The sequence below is a fragment of the Lithobates pipiens genome, unplaced genomic scaffold, assembly GCF_037356315.1.
Source record: "Lithobates pipiens isolate NorthernLeopardFrog02 unplaced genomic scaffold, aLitPip1_a1.2 Scaffold_7, whole genome shotgun sequence".
NCBI lineage: Eukaryota > Metazoa > Chordata > Amphibia > Anura > Ranidae > Lithobates > Lithobates pipiens.
This window is the reverse complement of record NW_027507892.1, coordinates 4,140,799-4,164,485: the sequence shown is the minus strand read 5'-3', so window position 1 is coordinate 4,164,485 and position 23,687 is coordinate 4,140,799. Positions and strand designations below refer to the sequence as shown.

Genomic DNA, 23,687 nt, shown 5'->3' with positions numbered 1-23,687 from the left:
TCTCACGGACTATCACAGAGTTTATCCATATCTTCTCAACATGTTTCGCTGCAATAGCCGCTTCCTCAGGGGTATTTTAGAGAGTAGAATTATCTATATATTAATACTCCTGAGGAAGTGGCTATTGCCATGAAACATGTTGAGAAGATATGGATAAACTGTGTGTGATAGACCATGAGATTAAACTCTTGGTATCGCTATGCTAATATTCACTAAATAGAGAACAATTTTAAGTGTCTTTCTTTGGGGCGAATACTTTTTGTATATTTTAACTGATTTTTGTAATAAAAAATATTTTTAGACTGTGTATGTATTGTTGTCCACGTGAGTTCATGCAGCCTCTCTATTCAGTTGGATGTGAACTTAGTTTCCCCAAAATGCCTATAGCTGCAGAGATGACTAATGGCTTGTTTCAACTTACTTTTGTTGCTTGTTCAGAATATGTAAATATTTTAGTGTGCTTTTTCTGGGTACAGATTCGTTAAAAACATGCCACACAAAGGGCTTCACCTTAGTGGAGTCCCATTCCATCATGATTCCCGATGGAATGATATATAAAAACAAAAATTAACCATAGTGGAGCTCTCGTCTCAAAGGGTTTGACTTACTAAAACTGGAGAGTCCAAAATCTGGTGTAGCTGTGCATGGTAGCCAATCGGCTTCTATCTTCATCTTGTTCAATTAAGCTTTTACCAAAAAAAAAAGAAAAAAAAAAAGAAAAAGGGAAGCGGATTGGTTTCTATGCCGAGCTGCTCCAAATTTTGTACTCTCCAGTTTTAGTAAACCAAACCCAAGTCGACCAACAAAATTGCTTGTCTCATTGAAAACTTAAAACCTGACTGATTCCATCGGCTTCTATCTTCATCTTGTTCAATTAAGCTTTTACCAAAAAAAAAAAAAGAAAAAAGAAAAAGGGAAGCGGATTGGTTTCTATGCCGAGCTGCACCAAATTTTGTACTCTCCAGTTTTAGTAAACCAAACCCAAGTCGACCAACAAAATTGCTCGTCTCATTGAAAACTTAAAACCTGACTGATTCCATTGTCGCACAAGTTTTTCTACATTCTGCGCCTAATAGAATGCAAACAGATGCCTAAACTTTTCTGTGTATTGACCCTTTAACTCCATTGTGGATTTGTTTGCTTCAAACCCAGTAGGAGTGAATAAGGTTGTTGAATAGTTTAAATAATGGTGTATCCAGATCTGGGCAACATATTAATATTACGGCAGCAACTAATCAGCAAAAACCTCTCATATTCCAATGGAAAGTATACTTTGCGAGTAGAAATTGGTAAACCATTTATACATTACAAGAAAAATACATACACACAATATGGTTTTCTTTGACAAAACCCTCATGGTTGATTGAGATTTCAGAAACCTGTTTTAGCAGTATGTGCGACAGAGAGAGGGGGGAGAGGACATCTCCATGTCAAGAGGTCATTTATGAAATCAGAAAAATTAGGTGCATTTTATTCTCATTTCTAGTCCTAAAACCCTTTACAAAGAATCACACTATGGAAAACAATTTAATTTATAGTTACTACACCAATGTATGGCAACATTAACACTTAAGGGTGACAATGCCATCTATGGAGGAATTATGAAAATAACAATCCATTGAGTACAGTCAATGAGTATTGCTAAGAGTTTGGCCGGCCACAGACATACTAGGGAGGTGAGATGTGCACTTACAATCTGACCACACACCAGGTTGTCTCTGAGCCAATGGGTCCATAAACATGCACAGTTGGACAAGTCAACGATACATATCTATGCAATGGAGGGAGGGGGGGGGAAAGAGCCACTACAGACACCTCCAAAGCCGTTTATCAAGGGAACAAAAGATGGTGTGTAAGTCTCAACAGGAATGATCACTGTTTTCCCTGGATCTGTTGGCTGAGGGTCTCTGGCACCTCCAATAGACACGAGATTCTCAGTCAATCCAGTTGAAAAAAGGCAAGATTGAACGCTCCATCACGTGTCCATGAACACCCCTTTGGGATGCAGATTGTGGGTTTGGATTTAATTTTTAGGTCCCTACCAGCTGACTGGATGTGTAACTTGCATAGAAGGTTCCCAGCTGTAAGGCCTCTCTAGAAAAGCAGCATTTATTTTCTACCATAACGACAAGCAACAGCTGGAGAGCTGAAGGTTGACCTGGATTACGAGGGGCAATGGTTGATTGTAAGGTTTTTCTGTTGATGTATAAATCGAAATAGATATACTACATAGCAGTAATGCATGTAATTTCCATAATGTCCAGGAAATTAAATCCTTCAGCCCTTAAACCAAGAAGCAGGAACATATTAAGTCCTTGAGGTTTTTTTTTTTTGCCATGTAACATAGTCCTTCACAATTCCCGCTGTTTAGCCAACGGGGGTCATCAAAATATCTGCAAAGAATAGGCAGCCTTTGAGAACTCTCACAATGTGAGTATTGTGGGAGATGCAATACAGCAGCAGTCAAGAGTGCTGAAAAGTTCACTAGTTTGGTGTACAACAAAGCAACCATTAAAAAACCTTGACTTTGGCAGAGTTGATTAGGTCACACCCAAATCATGAACAACAAACATGCAGTATGCTATAAGAGAGCTTGCACCCCTAACATACCCCCAACAAATTGGAATGGCAGATTGCCTCTCCCTCCTCTCAGTAACAGCATTTGTGGTTTGAATAGTGTATGAGGTTACCGGTTCTATGGTTTATTGTCAACTGCTGAGAAATGCGAGATGTATCATTTTTTTTTTTTTTTTATATATATTTATATATATATTTTTATATATAGATATTTACACTTATAAAAAATAAAGAGTGAGGTAGATAAATGTTTGGGAAAAATATTGAAAACTGTCCCCTGTCATTTACAAAAAAAAAAAAAAAAACCACATCGCAAAAAATATTTATATGTGTTGGGGCATTTAACAGTGACCAAAATCAACAAGAACAATAAATAAAGAAAGAAAAAGAAAGAAAGAAAGAAAAAAAAAAAAGAAATCCTACACGGAAAAAAAAAAAACCCTTCCACTCCAAAGCAAAGAATTTATATTACCTAATGGTGAGGAGCAGCAATAGCCTCAAACCAGATTCCAACCCTCATATTACTACAAAGGGCGGTCACAGACATAAGGGGGGGGGGCAGGGGGCGGTTGGATGAGCAGGCAAAATCTGACCACTTAGATACATCTTGGCCACTACAACCTCAAACATAAGCACACAGTTTGGCCATGGGTTCATGTTAATGCCTATTGGGCCTTCGCTGGTGACACCAATTTATTTTGGTTGATCATACAAGGTTCTCCAACCTGCCAGGCCACTATATCCCTCTAACAGTGTCAGCCATTAGTGTCTGAGGGCAATCCAACAGGAGGTCAAAACCTGACCTGGCCATAAATGGCTGCATCGGGAGAGAGGCATGTGCTATCTATGAGTACTTTAAGTACTAATAAACTGAAGAGGCCGGATGTGGTTGGCTGCTATCTGCACTTAAAGTGGAAGTAAGCTCTCCTATTGTTTTCAGCCAAGGAAGTTGCCACCTTATGCCTCTGTTTACTCTTCAACTGCCATTATGCTACACGTGATCAGTTATGACACCAGCTATTGGATGGTTTGGCAGTTTGGTTGAGAGCACAACCAATGCGAGTTACATTCCCGGCATGTGCCGGGAATGTAACTGTCTTTTGAAACTGTTAAATTGATAGGTTTACTTCCACTTTAACAATGGGTTGTAGAATGAAGATCTTTCCCAAGTCATGGTTGGCAATTCGATCCTTCTATTCGCCAAGTGAAGCATTGAAGAACGCAAGGGAGAACCTGTAATGGGCAAGAGGCAGAGACAGATCTTCCCTCACAAAAAATAAATTAAGTTTATAAGCCTTGTTCAGTTTCATTAAGGTTAAAAAAAAAAGAAATAAATAAGTTTTGGTCTAAATGTTGATTAAGGTCAAGTCTTGATAACAGTAGTCAGCAATGAGAAGGGATGGGGATTTATAAGTGCTTGAAAAATATCGGCAAGGCCTTAGAGTTACCAAAAAAAAAAAATCACATGGTTGTAGTGTCCTTCAATTCCCAATGATATAAATATAATAATAATAATAATAATAATAATAACAACAAAAACTCCTCCGGCAGCCATATTATTAAAGGTCAACACGCCCATACCTGTTTAAGTTAAGGCGGAACTGACCACCCCCTATACTTTTCAGGGAATGAAGCTGCCATCTTAAGCCTAGTACACACTATCAGGTTTTTTTTTTCGTTCAACCCAAAACTGACAGCTTAGGTCAGATGCCCCCCTGCCAGAACACTTTGGTTAGGAGCTAGTCGGATGCTGGTTTTCCAGCATGCTCGTCTAAAAGTTTGGCCAGCTTCTGTGGAACCGGCTGCCATACACACAGGCCTGATGTCTGTTGCCAGACATCCGGCCCGTGTGAACTAGGCTTAAGGCGGGAACTAACCCCCCTCCTATACTTTTCAGGAAGGGAAGCTGCCATCTTAGCCTCTCTCTGATCTGCAACTGCCATGGTGCTGCACAAGTGACCAGATATGACACCAGCCATTTTATGGTTCGACGGTTTGGTTGAGAGCACAAGCCAATGGGAAAGTCAGCATTCCCGGCAATGTTAAATGAATGGGTTTAGTTCCGCTTTAACGGGTTCCTTCTTTGAATATAACATTTTTGCAGATAACTAAATCTTCACTCATTATATAGTTAAAATAAGTGTCCATTGCACCAACTTGGCACTTTTGTACACTATAACTCTAGTTTAAGAATAGCACGGCCAACCAGGTTATAGTTATATAGCTTAATCCAACCAAATCCATTAAGATTTAGCGAGTAGGGGTTAGAACCTCTCATCATTGCTCCTAATAAAAGATCTGCCGCCATGGTACATACGCTCTTCACTTCCTAAACAATGACGCAGCATAAGGGATTAACAAATGCAGAAATTTCGTAAACTGGGATTTTACAAAGATTAAAAAAAAATAAAGATTGCCGTTGAATTTTTTTTTTTTTTTTTTTTTATAATGCCTCTGCTTAAAGTTTGAACATTTTGTATGCAGTTGCAAAAAGGCACCACAAGATGGGTTTACTGGACTGCGATAAGAGTCACAAGAATGCATTTGGTTTCAAAAGAATTTGGTCTGTGCGACAATTTGTCCTTGGGATGGAAGGGTTTTTTTGTTTTTGTATTTTTTGTTTGTTTTTTCTTCTTCTTCAGGTAGGCTAATGAAAAAAAAAAAAAAAAATAGCTTCCAAAATAGACATCGAGACTTAAAGCTTGGTGCTGTATCCAAGAATGAAACCACACACGCGCACACAAAGTACACATACAGGAGAGATAGATGGAAAAACATGCAAGCTGTCCTGTGACCACAGCCAAGCGGACAGGCTCTGGCTCTGATGCTAGGAAGGATAAACAGCGTTAATATGAGACTGTGTGATGATCTTTTTTTTTTTTTTTTTTCATTGTCAGTTTTGTTTTTTGACCTGAGTTATTTGACGCATTGCAACATAACAAAAATGATAGCTGTGTGAGGAGATAAAAAATAAAAAAATAAAAAATAAAAAGGGACAATAATTACACTGTATCTTGAGATACTTTGTCTGCACCACCACCCTTCTCTAAACACTTGGTTTTACACTACTATGAAGCACAAATAAAATAAAAAAAATAATAAAAAAATAAAATAAAAAACAAAACAAAATCATGCCACACATAAAAGGCAATAAACAATTAAATGGCTACCTCTACAAGTTCATTCATGGGAGGTGTACAATGTCGGGAATCATATGACACAATTGGGGGGGGGCTTATTCATATAAGTGTAGAAACAGCGCGTCACCTTGCGATCCATTAAAGTCTCCCATTCCATCCAATGGAAGCCTCTTGTACATATAACTATTTTTCTTTTGTGTAGGTGTGTGTGTGTGTGTTTGAGTGTGTGTTTGAGTGTGTGTGTAAGCCTTAGGGAAACAAGAAGCAAATTTATAGAACACGAGGAGATGGAAGAGTAGACCTGAAGGTGCTTTTTTTCATTTTTTTTTTTTTTTTTTTTCTATCATAGATTAAATACACAAAAAAGATAAAGAAAAAAATAGCAGCCTTTTCTGTACAGACATAGATGAATATCTGAACCATAAAAAAGTTATAAAAGGGACACAAAATGCGTATGTAAATGACGCTATGACCTCACATTGAACTGTAAGGACCTTCTACAAAAGTCTTAGCAAGAAAGAAAATCCCACTCTACCCATTCTCTCTCCCCCCCCCCTCCCCCGCCAAATGATGTACTTGTATATATGAGGCCCAAAATAGTAACTTCAGGTAGATGTGGAGACAGCTGGCAATTGCAGGTGAGTCTGTTCTAGAACATTCCAGCACGCGATTCCAGAATGCCAACTGGCCGACGCATTTTTTTTTTCTTCTTCCCTTACAATAAAGAAAACCTTCTGCAAAAAAAAAAAAGATCCGTTATACCGTTTCTTCCGGTGATCTCCTGAAAATTGCGGCTTAAGTCATCCACGTTTGTAACAGACTTCTTGCTGGGTTCGTCCAGATCATGTTTATAACATATATTACGTTTGCTCTGAATATATGTTATTTCCATGCACACAAAAGCAAGACCATTTCCGCCTCAAAAAAAAAAAGATGGTTACTCCATAAAAAGGCGTCCCCCATTGGATGAGGAGGAAAAAGAAAAAAAAAAAAAAGGATCAAGATGTGCATGGGCTTTGCGATATGAAAAGTGACTTCATACATCCGAACTGTCCATGCTGTAAAAAAAAAAAAAAAAAAAAAAAAATATCTATTTGGCAAAGACTGGCAGAATTAAATAGACGTCAGGGTTGCAATATGCTTTACCTTTCTTAAATGTGTCTTTTTTTTTTTATATATTTTTTTTTATAGTGAGCCAAAAGTGAAAAGTAGTTTGTTTCCATATGGCCCAAACGATGCAAAATAAGTGCTTTCAGCCTTGTTGTGTGCAAGAGCAAGTACACACTTACCGTGTCACACAGGCGCAAAAGTTGGGGCACTGGTCTGACGTACAAGATCCATCCATAAGCAAGTACACCAGTGCTAACTCAGCCAGGAGGCTGAAGTCAAACAAAAAAAAGACAGAAAGTGGATTAGTGTTTGCACTGATTTTTTCTTTTTTTTTTTTTTGGAGGAAGCCTCCTGTGGGTTATGTCCTACAGGTAAACACAAGGGGGGGCTGTGTTTCCACAAGTGTTCCGTCAGACCACAAGCCTGGATCAGCAGGCTGAGGACTGTGGCAGAGGTAGCGCCCTCTCGTTCTTGCGCCCCCCATTCATGTGTGCGTAGGGTTGTCTCTCGTCAAAGCTTGCCCTGAGGACAACGACGCCGGGACCGTTTTCTGCCTTGTGCCCCACGTGGTGTTCTGATGTCTGCATGGTACACGACGGGTCCAATGGAATGCTTTCCATGTTCTCTGCCTCCAGGTCTAGCTCTTCCGTGTCCGGCGGTTTGTTCTCTTCGCTGTAAAAGAAGGACACCTCCCTGAAGTTTGGATCAAGCTCGTCTTTAATGCTGCTGATGATCTCCAGGAAAGAAGGTCTCATCTTAGGGTTGTACTGCCAGCACATGCGCATCAACTCAAACCTAGGGGGAAAAAAAAAAAAAAAAAGTAAGAAAAATATTACAAAACAATATAATACATTCACATAATTCTGTGAATTAGGCCGACACATTTATATATGAATATCTAATAGAGCGGGAACATTTTTTTTCTAACTCAGATTTTAGTTTTGAAGATTAGAGGAACTGAATTTATTCTCTGAGGAGAGGAGATTAAGGGGGATATGATCACCATGTACAAATACATAAGGGGGGATATGATCACCATGTACAAATACATAGGGGGGGTATGATCTCCATGTACAAATACATAAGGGGGGGATATGATCACCATGTACAAATACATAGGGGGGTATGATCTCCATGTACAAATACATAAGGGGGATATGATCTCCATGTACAAATACATAAGGGGGGATATGATCACCATGTACAAATACATAGGGGGGGATATGATCACCATGTACAAATACATAGGGGGGGGGGTATGATCTCCATGTACAAATACATAAGGGGGGATATGATCTCCATGTACAAATATGTAGGGGGGATATGATCTCCATGTACAAATATGTAGGGGGGATATGATCTCCATGTACACATACGTAGGGGGTGATAGGATCAACATGTATAAATACATAAGGGGGGATATGATCTCCATGTACAAATACATAAGGGGGGATATGATCTCCATGTACAAATACATAAGGGGGGATATGATCTCTATGTACAAATACATAAGGGGGGATATGATCTCTATGTACAAATACATAGGGGGGGTATGATCTCCATGTACAAATACATAAGTGATCCATATAGTGAACTTGGTGTTGCGTTATTCACCTTAAGGTCATCACAGAGGACAAGGGGGCACTCTCTACATCTGGAGGAAGAGAGATTTCATCTCCAAATATGGAAAGGTTTCTTCACAGTAAGAGCTGTGAAAATGTGGAATAGACTCCCTTCCAGAGGTGGTTCTGGCTAGCTCAGTAGATTGCTTTAACCACTTGACCGCCAGAAGGTTTTACCCCCTTCATGATCAGGCCATTTTTTGCAATATGGCACTGTTACTTTAACAATTGCGCGGTGGTGCGATGCAGTACCCAAAAAAAAAATGTATGTCCTTTTTTCCCACACAAATAGAGCTTTATTTTGGTGGTATTTGATCACCTGTGGTTTTTATTTTTTTGCACTATAAACAACAAAGATCAACAATTTAAAAAACAAACACAAAAAACTATATATTTTAAACTTTCTTCTTTTTTTTCTTTCAAATTCTTTATTTGTAAAGAAAAATAACATATCCAGCAATATACAAGATAATGAAGGCACCAGGGGTGCCATTGCACATCAAATATAGTTACAGTCTGGCGTAGTACAATCAAATGTAGAGTAGCTCAGTAGCAAATCCGCGTAGCATTACTGACATGCAGGTGAGCTTCCTACCTCAAAAGATCATATCATTATATATATATATATATATATATATATATATATATATATATATATATATATATATAGTGGTGTCACTGGGAGGACTAGTGCCCCATCAGTGGCGTCACTGGGAGGACTAGTGCCCCATCAGTGGCGTCACTGGGAGGACTAGTGCCCCCATCAGTGGCGTCACTGGGAGGACTAGTGCCCCCATCAGTGGCGTCACTGGGAGGACTAGTGCCCCCATCAGTGGCGTCACTGGGAGGACTAGTGCCCCCATCAGTGGCGTCACTGGGAGGACTAGTGCCCCCATCAGCGGCGTCACTGAGACCACTAGTGCCCCATCAGCGGCGTCACTGGGACCACTAGTGCCCCATCAGCGGCGTCACTGGGACCACTAGTGCCCCATCAGCGGCGTCACTGGGACCACTAGTGCCCCATCAGCGGCGTCACTGGGACCACTAGTGCCCCATCAGCGGCGTCACTGGGACCACTAGTGCCCCATCAGCGGCGTCACTGGGACCACTAGTGCCCCATCAGCGGCGTCACTGGGACCACTAGTGCCCCATCAGCGGCGTCACTGGGACCACTAGTGCCCCATCAGCGGCGTCACTGGGACCACTAGTGCCCCATCAGCGGCGTCACTGGGACCACTAGTGCCCCATCAGCGGCGTCACTGGGACCACTAGTGCCCCATCAGCGGCGTCACTGGGACCACTAGTGCCCCATCAGCGGCGTCACTGGGACCACTAGCGCCCCATCAGCGGCGTCACTGGGACCACTAGCGCCCCATCAGCGGCGTCACTGGGACCCCTAGCGCCCCATCAGCGGCGTCACTGGGACCCCTAGCGCCCCATCAGCGGCGTCACTGGGACCACTAGCGCCCCATCAGCGGCGTCACTGGGACCACTAGCGCCCCATCAGCGGCGTCACTGGGACCACTAGCGCCCCATCAGCGGCGTCACTGGGACCACTAGCGCCCCATCAGCGGCGTCACTGGGACCACTAGCGCCCCATCAGCGGCGTCACTGGGACCACTAGCGCCCCATCAGCGGCGTCACTGGGACCACTAGCGCCCCATCAGCGGCGTCACTGGGACCACTAGCGCCCCATCAGCGGCGTCACTGGGAGCACTAGCGCCCCATCAGCGACGTCACTGGGAGGACTAGCTCCCCATCAGCGGCGTCACTGGGAGCACTAGCGCCCCATCAGCGACGTCACTGGGAGGACTAGCGCCCCATCAGCGGCGTCACTGGGAGCACTAGCGCCCCATCAGCGGCGTCACTGGGAGGACTAGCGCCCCATCAGCGGCGTCACTGGGAGGACTAGTGCCCCACTGTTGGTGTCAGTGTAAAGAATGGTGCCTCATCATTGGTGTCAGTGGGAGGAATAGTGCCCAGGGGCCTGGATAAAGGCAAAGGCCATATTCAGGCCACGGGCCGCAGCTTGGAGATCACTGGTCTAGTAAATAAGCTTAAGGTGGCCACACATGAATCAAAAAATCATTCGGTTCAGCAGGGAACGGATACATTTCAATCCATGAATAGGCAAGGCTGGTTGTACAGAAGTCAGTCTACCGATCGACTTCTCTACAACAAGCTTTTCTGGTCTCTTCTGATTGAACAGTGCTGCCGGACACACTGATCAATGTATTCTTAGGGGGGACGACTTCCTGCTCTCAGAATACACCGACTAGGCAGGAAGGATTCCCCCATCCACATCGCAAAATGATTTTTCAATTCCCATGTGAATCTTTGAATGAAAATCAAACCGCATTTAGCCTGGTTAGGCCTGTCCCAAATTCCTATTTGTATTGATCTACCAAGGTTGCGAGCACGACAGTCCGTGTTTTAACAAATTTCATTTTCCTCCTATGGATTGCACTGCAGCGCAAACTAACAGGTTATATTTTTATAGATAAAATGACTGGTTTGCTATAAACGGGTGACACATTACGTATTAATAACACTGTAGGAAGCAAATATGACATTTCAGGTATTTACTGACAAACACGTTCACAATGCCAGTGTGATGGCAGAATTCCTAAAGGATCTCTTCTAACTGAAAAAATAAATAAAAATGTATTCCTATAAAATGCTACTAATTATCACAACGTGTTTTAGTGTAAAGGTCTTGGGCTGTAGGCATTGGGTTTGCTCGCTAACAGCCATTTATTGATTAACTTGAAGGAAAAAAAGGACAGTCGCCATGATCTACATCCAAAATGTTCCCGTCAGTGATCTGTTTTCCTGTAAGAGTCTGTGCTGCACACAGGATCTCTCCTGTACCCTCCTGGCCCCTTCACTTGGGGTCCACATTGGGAAAACAAGGCTGAGCTGGGAAGCCAGACGTCTGACGTGTACACAGAGCCCTGTCACTTGACGCTCTCCGAGCCATTCCGCACTGACCATGCTTCCAGCTCTTGCCATAAATGGAAGACTTTTTAATCCCCCCTCTTCCCCTCCCGTGTGGATTTAATACCTTGTTTACTGAATCTCAAGGAGCTGCCTCCTGAACAGGGGAAAGGAATCATGTGCACACAAGCACACCAGACCCCCTGGCCCCCTCCCCAATAACACATGCTTGGGAGGATGGAGATTGCTTTCACCCTCTCGTACATTTGTAAAAAGGACAGAAGGTGAAATGTTGTTAAAGGAGATCTAGATATAAAAACGACCAAGGTGCACATTCTACCAAGTGTGCATAAGGCTCAATGTGTGATAAAAAGTACCGTATATACTCAAGTATAGGCCAACCCACATATAAGCCGAGGCACCTAATTTTACCACAAAAAAACTGGGAAAGCGTATTGACTTGAGTATAAGCCTAGGGTGCGAAATGCAGCAGCTACTGGGTAAACAGTGCCCATCTGCACCCTTATTGTGCCCACCTGTATCAGTGCCCATTAGCAGCCTCACTGTGCCCACCTGTATCATCAGTGCCCATCTGCAGCCTCACTGTGCTCACCTATATCAGTGCCCATCTGCAGCCTCACTGTGCTCACCTATATCAGTGCCCATCTGCAGCCTCACTGTGCCCACTTGCATCATTAGTGCCCATCTGCAGCCTCACTGTGCCCACTTGCATCATTAGTGCCCATCTGCAGCCTCACTGTGCCCACTTGCATCATTAGTGCCCATCTGCAGCCTCACTGTGCCCACCTGTATCAGTGCCCATCTGCAGCCTCACTGTGCCCACCTGTATCAGTGCCCATCTGCAGCCTCACTGTGCCCACCTGTATCAGTGCCCATCTGCAGCCTCACTGTGCCCACCTGTATCAGTGCCCATCTACAGCCTCACTGTGCCCACCTGTATCATCAGTGCCCATCTGCAGCCTCACTGTGCCCATCTGCAGCCTCACTGTGCCCATCTGCAGCCTCACTGTGCCCATCTGCAGCCTCACTGTGCCCACCCGTATCATCAGTGCCCATCTGCAGCTGTACCTGTGATAACTAAAACAGCGGGTGCCTCCCGCTGTGTCATGCAGTCTGTTCGGTGGCCGTTTATTGTAACAAAGCCCCGCCTCCTCCTCGTCTGCGATAGACAAAACACAGATTCAGTTTCCCAGCATTGTATCAGTGTTCTGTCTATCACGGACGAGGAGGAGGAGGCGGGGCTTTGTTACAATGGACGGCCACTAAACAGACCGCATAACACAGTGGGAGGCACACACTGTTTTAGTTATCACAGGTACATCTGCAGATGGGCACCCTTACTCGAGGGGGGGGGGGGGGGGGTGCTGGAAAAACTCAGCCTATACTCGAGTATATACGGTACTGTTCAATCAAATTATTAAAAGTTGAAACAAAAATACCTTTACGACAAGCTCACTGTGGCTACATCTATAAGAACGTGGTGGCCATTTTGTCAATGTAGGCCAATTATTTTAGCGGTCATTAGTCTAGTGCTAGAAGACAAAAGCCAACTCGTCGTTGGCTACGGCCAAGCATTTTAAGACAGCCCTATAGATGATTCGATTTCCTAATCGTTCAATTCCCACATCAACACTGAGGGAATCCCTGCTGCAGAGCTATTGTGTTCTGCAGGCCGCTGATCGATGGATCGACCTGGGTACACTCAGCCTAGTACTGTTGGAATACTGGTGAGGGGGGCACACAGGACGCCTTAGCTGCCATTGTGCTATGGGCTCCCTCCAGGCTCAGCTGCCCTCTACCTATCCATTATTATACATGTGCTTCTGCCATGGAAGCTCTTAAAATGTATAGGGTTAGGCAGATAATACTGGGGTGCTGTGAAGTGGCTCTGCAGCTTACGCATGTATTTGCAAATGTGCGCAAACAAAACCCCTGTTTTTAATGCATACTGTTAGACAGGATAATTCAGTTGGTTGCAGGCTGGTCGGTAAGTTGAGCCGAAAAATTTTCTTTGAATTTGTTTGATGTACACTCAGCCTGCCCATACATGGATCGAATCTTGGCTGGTCCCTGCTGAACCGGACACATTTTGATCCATATATAGCCAGCTTATTAACCACTTCCGCCCATAGCAGATTGAGAACAACATGGCAGGGCGCGCGGCACGGTGATTTGCGAGTGCGGCATGACAGTGACACGCCGCATCTCCGATCGTGGTAAGAAGCCTCTGACAGAGTGCCCTACAGTGCCGCCCGTCAGAACCCCTTCAGTGCCGCCCGTCAGAACCCCTTCAGTGCCGCCCGTCAGAACCCCTTCAGTGCCGCCCGTCAGAACCCCTTCAGTGCCGCCCGTCAGAACCCCTTCAGTGCCGCCCGTCAGAACCCCTTCAGTGCCGCCCGTCAGAACCCCTTCAGTGCCGCCCGTCAGAACCCCTTCAGTGCCGCCCGTCAGAACCCCTTCAGTGCCGCCCGTCAGAACCCCTTCAGTGCCGCCCGTCAGAACCCCTTCAGTGCCGCCCGTCAGAACCCCTTCAGTGCCGCCGGTCACTGCCCATCCCAGCCGCCGGTCACTGCCCATCCCAGCCGCCGGTCACTGCCCATCCCAGCCGCCGGTCACTGCCCATCCCAGCCGCCGGTCACTGCCCATCCCAGCCGCCGGTCACTGCCCATCCCAGCCGCCGGTCACTGCCCATCCCAGCCGCCGGTCACTGCCCATCCCAGCCGCCGCCACTGCCCATCCCAGCCACCGTCACTGCCCATCCCAGCCACCGTCACTGCCCATCCCAGCCACCGTCACTGCCCATCCCAGCCACCGTCACAGCCCATCCCAGCCACCGTCACAGCCCATCCCAGCCACCGTCACAGCCCATCTCAGCCGTCTAGGGTCTCTAGTGCCCATCAGTGCCGCCTGTCAGTGCCCATGAGTGCCGCCTGTCAGTGCCCATCAGTGCCGCCTGTCAGTGCCCATCAAGTCAACATATCAAAGCCTCCTCATTGGTGCCTGTGAGTGAAGGAGAAAACAAAATTTTATAGCCGAAACAAAGAAAAACTTTTTTTTTTTTTCAGTTTGTGGGAAGAAAATTATAAAAATTTAGTTAGTGTACAGTGTTGTATGACCGCGCAATTGTCATTCAAAGTGTGACAGCGCTGAAAGCTGAAAATTGGCCTGGGCAGGAAGAGGCAAAAGTGCCCGGTATTTAAGTGGTTAAACAAGCATTAGTATTATGGTCTTCTTTATCATTTATTGTGCTGTATTTATCATAAAGCTGCTCTACCATCTTGTCTTGGCAAATTGTTTTGTTTTTTTGTTCTTTTGCTTTTAAAAGGTAAAGAAGAGATCTGGGGTCTTTTTGACCCCAGATCTCTTCATAAAGAGAAACCGGTCATCCTTATTTCTATTACATTTCTTGTAACAGGAATAAAAGTGATAAAAAAAAAAAAAAACTAAATAAAAAGGGACAGGAGTAAATAAAAAAAAAAAAAAAAAAAAAAAAAAAAAAGGAATACACCCCAACCCTCCGTGCTCGCATGCAGAAGGGAGCGCATACGCAAGCCGCGCACACATATGGAAACAGTATTTGCACCACACATGTGAGGTATCACTGCGAACATTTGAGCGAGAGCAATAATTCTGGTGCTAGACCTCTTCCGTAACTCTGAACTGGTAACCTGTAAAAGGCATTTAAAAGGTCGCCTATGGAGATGTTGAAGTAGCGTAGTTTGTCGCCATTTCACGAGCGGGCGCAATTTTAAAGTGCGACATGTTAGGGATTAATTTATTCAGCATATCATCAGCTTTTACATTTTACAAAAAAACTGATTGATATATATATATATATATATATATATATATATATATACACCCACATATTAAAATGTATTCTTTCCAAAAAAATTGCATTTGCAAAACCGCTGCGCAAATACGGTGTGACACAAAAAATTGCAACAATCTCCATTTTATTCCCCTAGGTCTTGGGTCTCTGCTAATTTAAAAAAAAAAAAAAAAAAAAAAAAAAAAGGTATCATGTTTGGAGGTTATAAGTAATTTTCTAGCAAATCATACTGATTTCAACTTGTAAATTAAAAGTGCCAGGAATGGCTGACCCGAGGTGACATGACTCCGCACGGCAGTCATGGATTGCGGAGCAGAGCTGTGAGTAGATGGCACCATCCATTCAGAGGTCAGTGCGCACACGTCAGTGATGCCACTGGCTGCTACTAAAGTAAAAGTCTCCTAAACGGTGCAGATTTAGTAGATATTCGCTGTACCTACAGGTAAGCTTATTATAGACTTACCCGTAGGTATAAGTCAAAAAGTGGACTCAGAGTAAACTCCTCCAATAATCAGACTTGTCCTGACCCCCCCCCCCCCCCCCCCTCACAGCCATTCACTGAGACGATCAATGTGCTGTTGTTTCTCCTCCCCAAGCTCCTAGGGCTCATGCATGTTAGCCTACGTGTCAATGTACACAAACGTTCAGAGGATTTTGAAGGCATAAGTGTCTAGGTGCCGTAAAAAAAAAAAAAAAAAAAAAAAAAAAAGGACTGCCAGTGCTTCCAGGAGCAGAGGTTGTTTGGCTGTAAAAACGCAAAACGCTGCTAAACGCAGCTCAAAGATGTAACAAGCTTTTATCTTGTTTGGCTTTTTTACATTTTGGGGAGTGTGTTTACTGTAAAAATGCTTGTAAAGGCTAACGCTCAAAAAGATGTGCATAGATGCTATTCATGCAGCTAAAAGTGCATTTTTAACACTGCTTTTTCCTTACCGCTAGCAGTTTTTAAACATCCTGTGTGCATGAGCCCCTCTGCAGCTGAAAGCAGAGGGAATGTGATCACTTCTTAAAAAAAATATATATATATTTTATATATATATATATATATATATATATATATATATATATAAAATTATAAATACTCTCCCCCCCCCCCCCCCTTTTTTTTTTTTTATCTATACACAAATGTTTGCCTTTCCTTTCTATTTTAACCACTTTAATACTGGGCATTTTCACCCCCCTTCCTGCCCAGGCCAATTTTCAGCTTTCAGCACTGTAACATTTTGAATAACAATTGCGCGGTCGTGCACAAATAGAGCTTTCTTTTGGTGGTATTTGATCACCTCTGCGATTTTTATTTTTTTGCGCTATAAATAAAAGAAAAGCGACAATTTTGAAAAAATAAATAAATAAATAAATAATATTTTTTACTTTTTGCTATAATAAATGAAACAATTTTTAAACACATTTTTTAGGCCCATATGTATTCTTCTGCATATTTTTGGTATTGGATTGTGCAAAAGTTATAGCGCCTACAAAATAGGTTATTGATTTATGGCATTTTTATTATTTTATTTTTTTTATTGTTTATTTTTTTTACTAGTAATGGTGGCGATCTGCGATTTTTATCAGGAGTGCGAAATTACGGCAGACACATCTGACACTTTTGACACTATTTTGGGACCATTGTCAATTATACAGCGATCAGTGCTATAAATATGCACTTATTACTGTGTAAATATCACTGACAGGGAAGGGGTTAACACTAGGGGGTGATCAAGGGATTAAATGTGTTACCTAGGGAGTGATTCCAACTGTGGATGGGACTGACTAGGGAAGGAGACTGATCGGTGTTCCTATAAACTAGGAACACACCATCGGTCTCCTCTCCCCTGACAGGATGTGGATCTGTGTGTTTACGCACACCGATCCACATTCCTGCTCTGAGACTAGCAATCGCGGGTGCCCGGCAGACATCGCGGCCACGCACATTGGCTCCCGAGTGACGCAGCGGATCCCTACAACACCGGAAGCCGAGGACATCATATCACGCCCGCCCAGGATTGGAGAGGGACTCTGCGGGTGTCATATTACAATGGGCGAGATGAGAAGTGCTTAAACTGAATGGGTTGTTTTACAATGCGATTGTTCACAATCACTTTAAAAAGCATAACGCTACTTTTGTTGGGAAAACACATTCCCCTCTGGGTGATCTCTGTACATTACAAGGATTGTTGCAGATTCCTATCTTTTGTTATTTTTAAGAAATCCCTGTGTGTTTGTCTGTGTCCATGTGAAAAGTGAACCTAATGGGAGTGGTTTCATAAGTATCAATCAGCTGCTTCACTTGCAGGACTCTAATGAGGAAAGTGGCAGGGTCGGCATCCCTTTAGATGTGTTCCTATTGGGAGTATCTCACCAAAAATTACACTTTTGTTGCAGGGGGTGCCAGAAACCTGACTTGTATCTTAGTGCAGACTTCCGGAAAAAAAATAAAAAATCAGTGAGCCAATCACACAAGTGGCAAATGAGGTTTCTGGAGGGTGTTCTGTACACACACTGTGTACAGAACGCCTCCAGATTGCCATATTGCATTTACAGAAAATTACAGCACTGCAGATGGAACACGAAAGGTCATTTTTAACCACTTCCATACCAGGCCTATTCTGGCACTCCTCTCCTACATGTAAAAATCTGAATTTTTTTTTTTTGCTAGAAAATTACTCAGAACCCCCAAACAATAATTATATTAAAAAAAAAAAAAAAAAAAAATATATATATATATATATATTAGCAGACACCCTAGGGCAGTGATGGCGAACCTTGGCACCCCAGATGTTTTGGAACTACATTTCCCATGATGCTCTGGCACTCTGCAGTGTACTGGAGCATCATGGGAAATGTAGTTCCAAAACATCTGGGGTGCCAAGGTTCGCCATCACTGCCCTAGGGAATAAAACGGCGGTTGTTGCAACTTTTTATCTCGCACTGTATTTGCGCAACAATTTTTCAAGCGCTTTTTTGGGGGGTAAAAAAAAAACAGTTTCACGATTTTAAAAAAATAACAAAACAGTAAAGTTAGCCCAATTTTTTTGTATAATGTAAAAGATGATGTTATACCGAGTTAATAGATACCCAACATGTCGAGCTTTAAAATTGTGCACAATCATGGAATGTCGCCAAACTTCGGTACTTAAAAAATCTCCATAGGTAATGCGTTAAATTTTTTATTTTTTTTTAAATGTTGCAGGTTTACAGTTACAGAGGAGGTCTAGTGCTAGAATTGTTGCTTGCGCTCGAATGCACACGGCGATAGCTCACATGTGTGGTTTGAAGAGCGATTACATATGTGGGCGAGACTTACGTGTGCGCTCGCTTCTGAGCGCGAGCTACCGGTAACAGGGGCGTTTAAAATAATTTTTTTTATTTTACTTTATTATTTTTTTTTTTTTATCACTTTTATTCCTATTACAAGGAATGTAAACATCCCTTGTAATAGGAATCTATGTGACAGGTTCTCTTTATGGAGACATGTGGGGTCAATAAGACCCCACATCTCTCCTCCAGGCTGGAAAACATGAGATCGTAAAAAAAAAAAAAAAAAATCCACGATCTCATGCTTATGTCCACGGCCCGGACGTGACGTCATAATGTCGCGCCCCCGGGGCTCCGATGATCATAGAGAAGACTGGGGACCATTCGGTCACCGAAAATCTCTATGGTCGTCATCCAGCTGCGGCCGATTCTTTCTCCAGGCCCCCCCCCCCCCCCGATGGTAAGGGAGAGCCCAGAGAAGCACCATATGGCAGCGGGGGTGGGATGTCCCCTCCCGTCGTCTGTAAGAACGATCAAGCGGCGGAACTGGCGCTATGATCATTCTTATGGTGCACAGAATCGCCGGCTGAAAACAAGGATGTCTGAATGACGCCCCTATAGCTGCACCCATCATTCAGATATTCCCACTGAAAGTCCAGGATGTCATAGGACGTCCTTGGGCTGGAAGTGGTTAATAACATTCAATTACAATATGATTTGTGTCACAATTGTATACGCTATATTATTTTTTCTTTATGTCCCCCCCCCCTCCCCCACACGAAAGTGGAGTTACCCTTTAAGTGATTTTCCTGCACTTTCTATCCATCTCTGGGACAGGAATTGAAAGAACTACAACCCTATAAAAGGATCGCACCTATAAATGGAGTAAGAGAGGCTTGGCAGCAAACCAGGCTTTGCACCAACTTGGCGTTAAAACGTCTAAATACCATCAACTTTCAACCCGGCAGATATTCCGGCAATAAGCAAGAAAACCACTCAAGGTCACCAGCAGCAGATGCATGCTGAGACAAGGCCGCCCCTGCTTGAGTATTCAGCCATCGCTGTTGTTAGCTCAGTTACTATAGCAAACTATGAATCGTACATTTATGTCGCATGACTAAGAGCGGTCCAAAAATAAGGGCAATACGATCTTCTCCGCAGCCGCAGAATCCCCCACAACTGATCATAAAGGGTGGCCCGTGCTTTGGAAGAGTTCTGCAAAAGGACATCCAAGTCAGATGGCTGCCCCCCTCTCGCCGGCCTCTTTAGAAACATCCAGTGATGCTCAGAGAGCTCAAAAAGAAACAAACATGTTTTGCAGGCAGCGAGCGCGCGGTCTGGTGGGCCTTTTTTATTTTTTATTTTTTTTGTCTAAGCTCTGGTGACAGTTTGCTGTCGGAGGGGAGGAGGGGGGGAGTAGAAGATTTGCTTTCATAGTCAAAAAGGGGAACCTATAAAGTAAAAAAATAAAATAAAAAATAAAAACTCATACAAAACCCAGGGGGATGTTTAAGCATTGCCCAGAAAACACGGACGTTTCCTAATCTTACGTCAATGATCAGCAATTAAAACGACTTCATAAGTTTACATAAGGTAGCTACAAGTGGTGGCTGGTGCTCAAAATTTTTTGGGGGGCGCAAACAAACTGAAAAATACTGAACCCCCTCCATCAATTGCAGCCTCACTGTGCCCATCAAACGCAGCCACTTGTGCCCATCAAACGCAGCCACTAGGGATGAGGTCCGGCGTGTTCGCACAGCCCACATGCAGAGCCAGGAAGTCGGCACTGCGCTGCGCTAATCATAAGGTAGCCACTTGTGCCCCATCATGCGCAGCCACTTGTGCCCCATCATGCGCAGCCACTTGTGCCCCATCATGCGCAGCCACTTGTGCCCCATCAAGCGCAGCCACTTGTGCCCCATCAAGCGCAGCCACTTGTGCCCCATCAAGCGCAGCCACTTGTGCCCCATCAAGCGCAGCCACTTGTGCCCCATCAAGCGCAGCCACTTGTGCCCCATCAAGCGCAGCCACTTGTGCCCCATCAAGCGCAGCCACTTGTGCCCCATCATGCGCAGCCACTTGTGCCCCATCATGCGCAGCCACTTGTGCCCCATCATGCGCAGCCACTTGTGCCCCATCATGCGCAGCCACTTGTGCCCCATCATGCGCAGCCACTTGTGCCCCATCATGCGCAGCCACTTGTGCCCCATCATGCGCAGCCACTTGTGCCCCATCAAGCGCAGCCACTTGTGCCCCATCAAGCGCAGCCACTTGTGCCCCATCAAGCGCAGCCACTTGTGCCCCATCAAGCGCAGCCACTTGTGCCCCATCAAGCGCAGCCACTTGTGCCCCATCAATCGCAGCCACTAGGGATGAGCTCCGGCATGTTCGCACAGCCCACAGGCAGAGCCAGGAAGTCGGCACTGCGCTGATCACAGGCAGTGAGACATTTCCCGATCTCTGCAGCCATATATCGGGACAATGCCTCACTGCCTGTGATTAGCACAGCGCAGACTTCCTGGCGGGCTCTGCACGTGGGCTGTGTGAACACGCCAGAGCTCATCCCTAGCAGCCACTTGTGCCGGTATATGCAGCCCCTTGTCACTTCCCTAAACCCAACCTACGCCCCTCACACGCATGCGGCCGGTCCGGCGGCACTCACTGCTCCTCTCCTGGAGTCACAGGGGTCAGGGCTCTCCTCCTCGGTGGCTCTCGTCGGTGGGAAGTGGCAGCTGCAGCTCCTGTCTCTGCTCGTCTTCTCTGCTGCCACAGCATTAGGCATCCAATAGGATTGCCTAATGCTTTGATCAATTGGGAGACAGGTCTCACTGACCTGCCTGCTGATTGGCAGGGAGGAACCTCAGTTTGAAAATAGCAAAAATGACCCACAACGCACGGGTCACCACTGGTAGCTACAATGTAACAAGGTTCCTTGCAAATAATGGGAGGACACGCACAATAGATCAGAGATAGGAACTGCCTAGTTCCCCCCACGCTCACTCATCTATGGGCCCGGGACCAACACGGCGGGTGCCGGCGGGTGGAGGGGAGGAAGGAGAGCAGACATGTCCGCTCTCCTCCCCCTTCTTGTCGTTGACCAGGAAATCGATGTGTACGACGTGACTTCTGGGTCACTCCGTCACGTTCCCCCTGACTAGCATACGCGGGAAGGAATGTATTGCAATGCGATCTGCATTGCAATACATTCAGCGGAGCCCAGAGGAGGCCAAAAGACACCCCGCATGTCTCATTAAAAAGAGAACCTGTCACCAATAGTGACACCATAGTGTCGTGGTCAAGCCGATGAGGGTGGCAAATCACAGCTGCTGGAGGAGAAGTACCGGGACCACTGTGGTTATAGGGCCGAAGTGATGTCAGCTTGGAGGCGGACCGCCTCTACATCTCCTCCAGTGGCCGTGATTTGCCATCATCGGAGGGACTGGGACACCTATGCAGATTTTGCATTTGACCAGATATGTACTTACATAGTAGGTGAGGCTGAAAAAAAAGACACAATTCTATCAAGTCCAACTTCTGTGTGATTATATGTCAGTATTACATTGTATATCCCTGTATATTGCGGTCATTCAGGTGCTGATCTGATCGTTTTCTTGAAACTAACGATGCTCCCCCCGCTGAGACCACCGCCTGTGGAAGGGAATTCCACATCCTTGCCGCTCTAACAGTAAAGAATCCTCTACGTGAGTGGTCACCTGTCTTGTTAAACTCCCTCCCGCGAAAAAAAGTTTTATCCCCATTGTGGGGTCACCAGTACGGTATTTGTATATTGAAATCATATCCCCTCTCAAGTGTCTCTTCTCCAGAGAGAATAATTTCAGTGCTCTAAATAGTTACGTGGAAGTAAACTCCTATGCATGATTTTTTACCCCTAGGTACTGTAAATATCTTCTAAATATGCACCAGTGCATGCGCACTGAAGGAACGGCATACCAGTGCCGTTCCTTCACAGTCCTGTGCTGTAAAAGGCGGGTCCTGCGCCCATGCGCTGGAGTGACATTATTGCAGCTCCAGCCACTCTCACAGTGGGAGTTTGTGATCCCTGGAAGGAAGACCGGGTTAAGATGGAAGCGCCTCTTTTTTAAGGTTTGAGGGGATCTAATGGTTTCTTATTGTTTGTACTGTATTTTTAACCACTTGCTGATCGCATAATGCCCTTATACGGCGGAAAAGTGTCTCTCCCTGTGCACTTCCGGGTAGGGGGCGCACGCACACAGGCGCCCAAAGCTTGTGCTGTGATTAGACACAGCACAAGCCAATCAGATTATGCCAGCCAATGGATGACCGCTGACACCCACCGATCGTCAAGGAGACAGAGCACAGCTCTGTCCTGTCAGCTGGGATGTGATGGAATTTGTTTCCCTCCAAAGCATGGAATAAAATCCAGCACATCCCTTAATGAAAGCAGCATACAGTTAACACAGAAACACCAGCTAGACAACCATTTGATCGCCCTAGATGTAAATCCCCTCCTAGACAGTGTCATTAGTACAGTGACAGTGTATATTTTTTTGCTCTGATCACTTTTATTAGTGTCACTGGTTCCCACAAAGTGTCAAAAGCGTCATGCCGTGTACACAAGATTGGATTTCTCGTCAGAAAAAGCTCTGATGGTTTTCCCGTCAGAATTCCAACGGAATTTCGCTCAAACTGTCTTGCCTACACCAAATTCCGATGGTCAATAACACCGCGACATACAAACACGTTCGACGGCACAATAAAAAGGGAAGTTTAATGCTTCCACGCATGCGTCAAATTGTTTCCGAGCATGCGTCGGAATTGCATACACATGATCGAAAAATTTGATAGAAAAGGTTTTCCGTGGGGAAAAAATTAAGAACAGGCTCTCAATCTAAAGACCGTCGGAAATGCCGACAGAAAAAGACCGATGGGCATACACACGGTCGGAAAATCCGATGAAAAGCTCCCATCGGACTGTTTCCATCGGAAATTCCGGCCGTGTGTATGCAGCATCAGATTGTCCACCGCAATATCGCAGTCCTGTTATAAAAGTCGCTGGTCGCCACCATTCCAAGTATTAAAAATTAAAAAAAGAAAAAACATTATTTATCCAATAGTTTGTACATGCTATAATGTTTAAACCAATCAATATACGCTTATTGGGAATTTTTTACCAAAAACTATGCAGCAGAATATAGTGGCCTAAATTTATAA

The 23,687-nt window shown here is 44.6% G+C and overlaps 1 protein-coding gene across 1 annotated transcript in view; it reads right to left on the bottom strand.

Annotated features, from left to right (window-relative positions):
• Positions 1–3,009: 3,009 nt before the first annotated feature.
• Positions 3,010–23,687, bottom strand: part of LOC143959307 (insulin-like growth factor 1 receptor) — a 294,645-nt gene continuing 273,967 nt past the window's right edge. Inside the window, exon 21 of the mRNA XM_077467997.1 lies at positions 3,010–7,622. Within this exon, the coding sequence (XP_077324123.1) occupies positions 7,256–7,622 (367 nt within the window). The 3' untranslated portion in view covers positions 3,010–7,255. The remainder of the gene's footprint in view (positions 7,623–23,687) is intronic.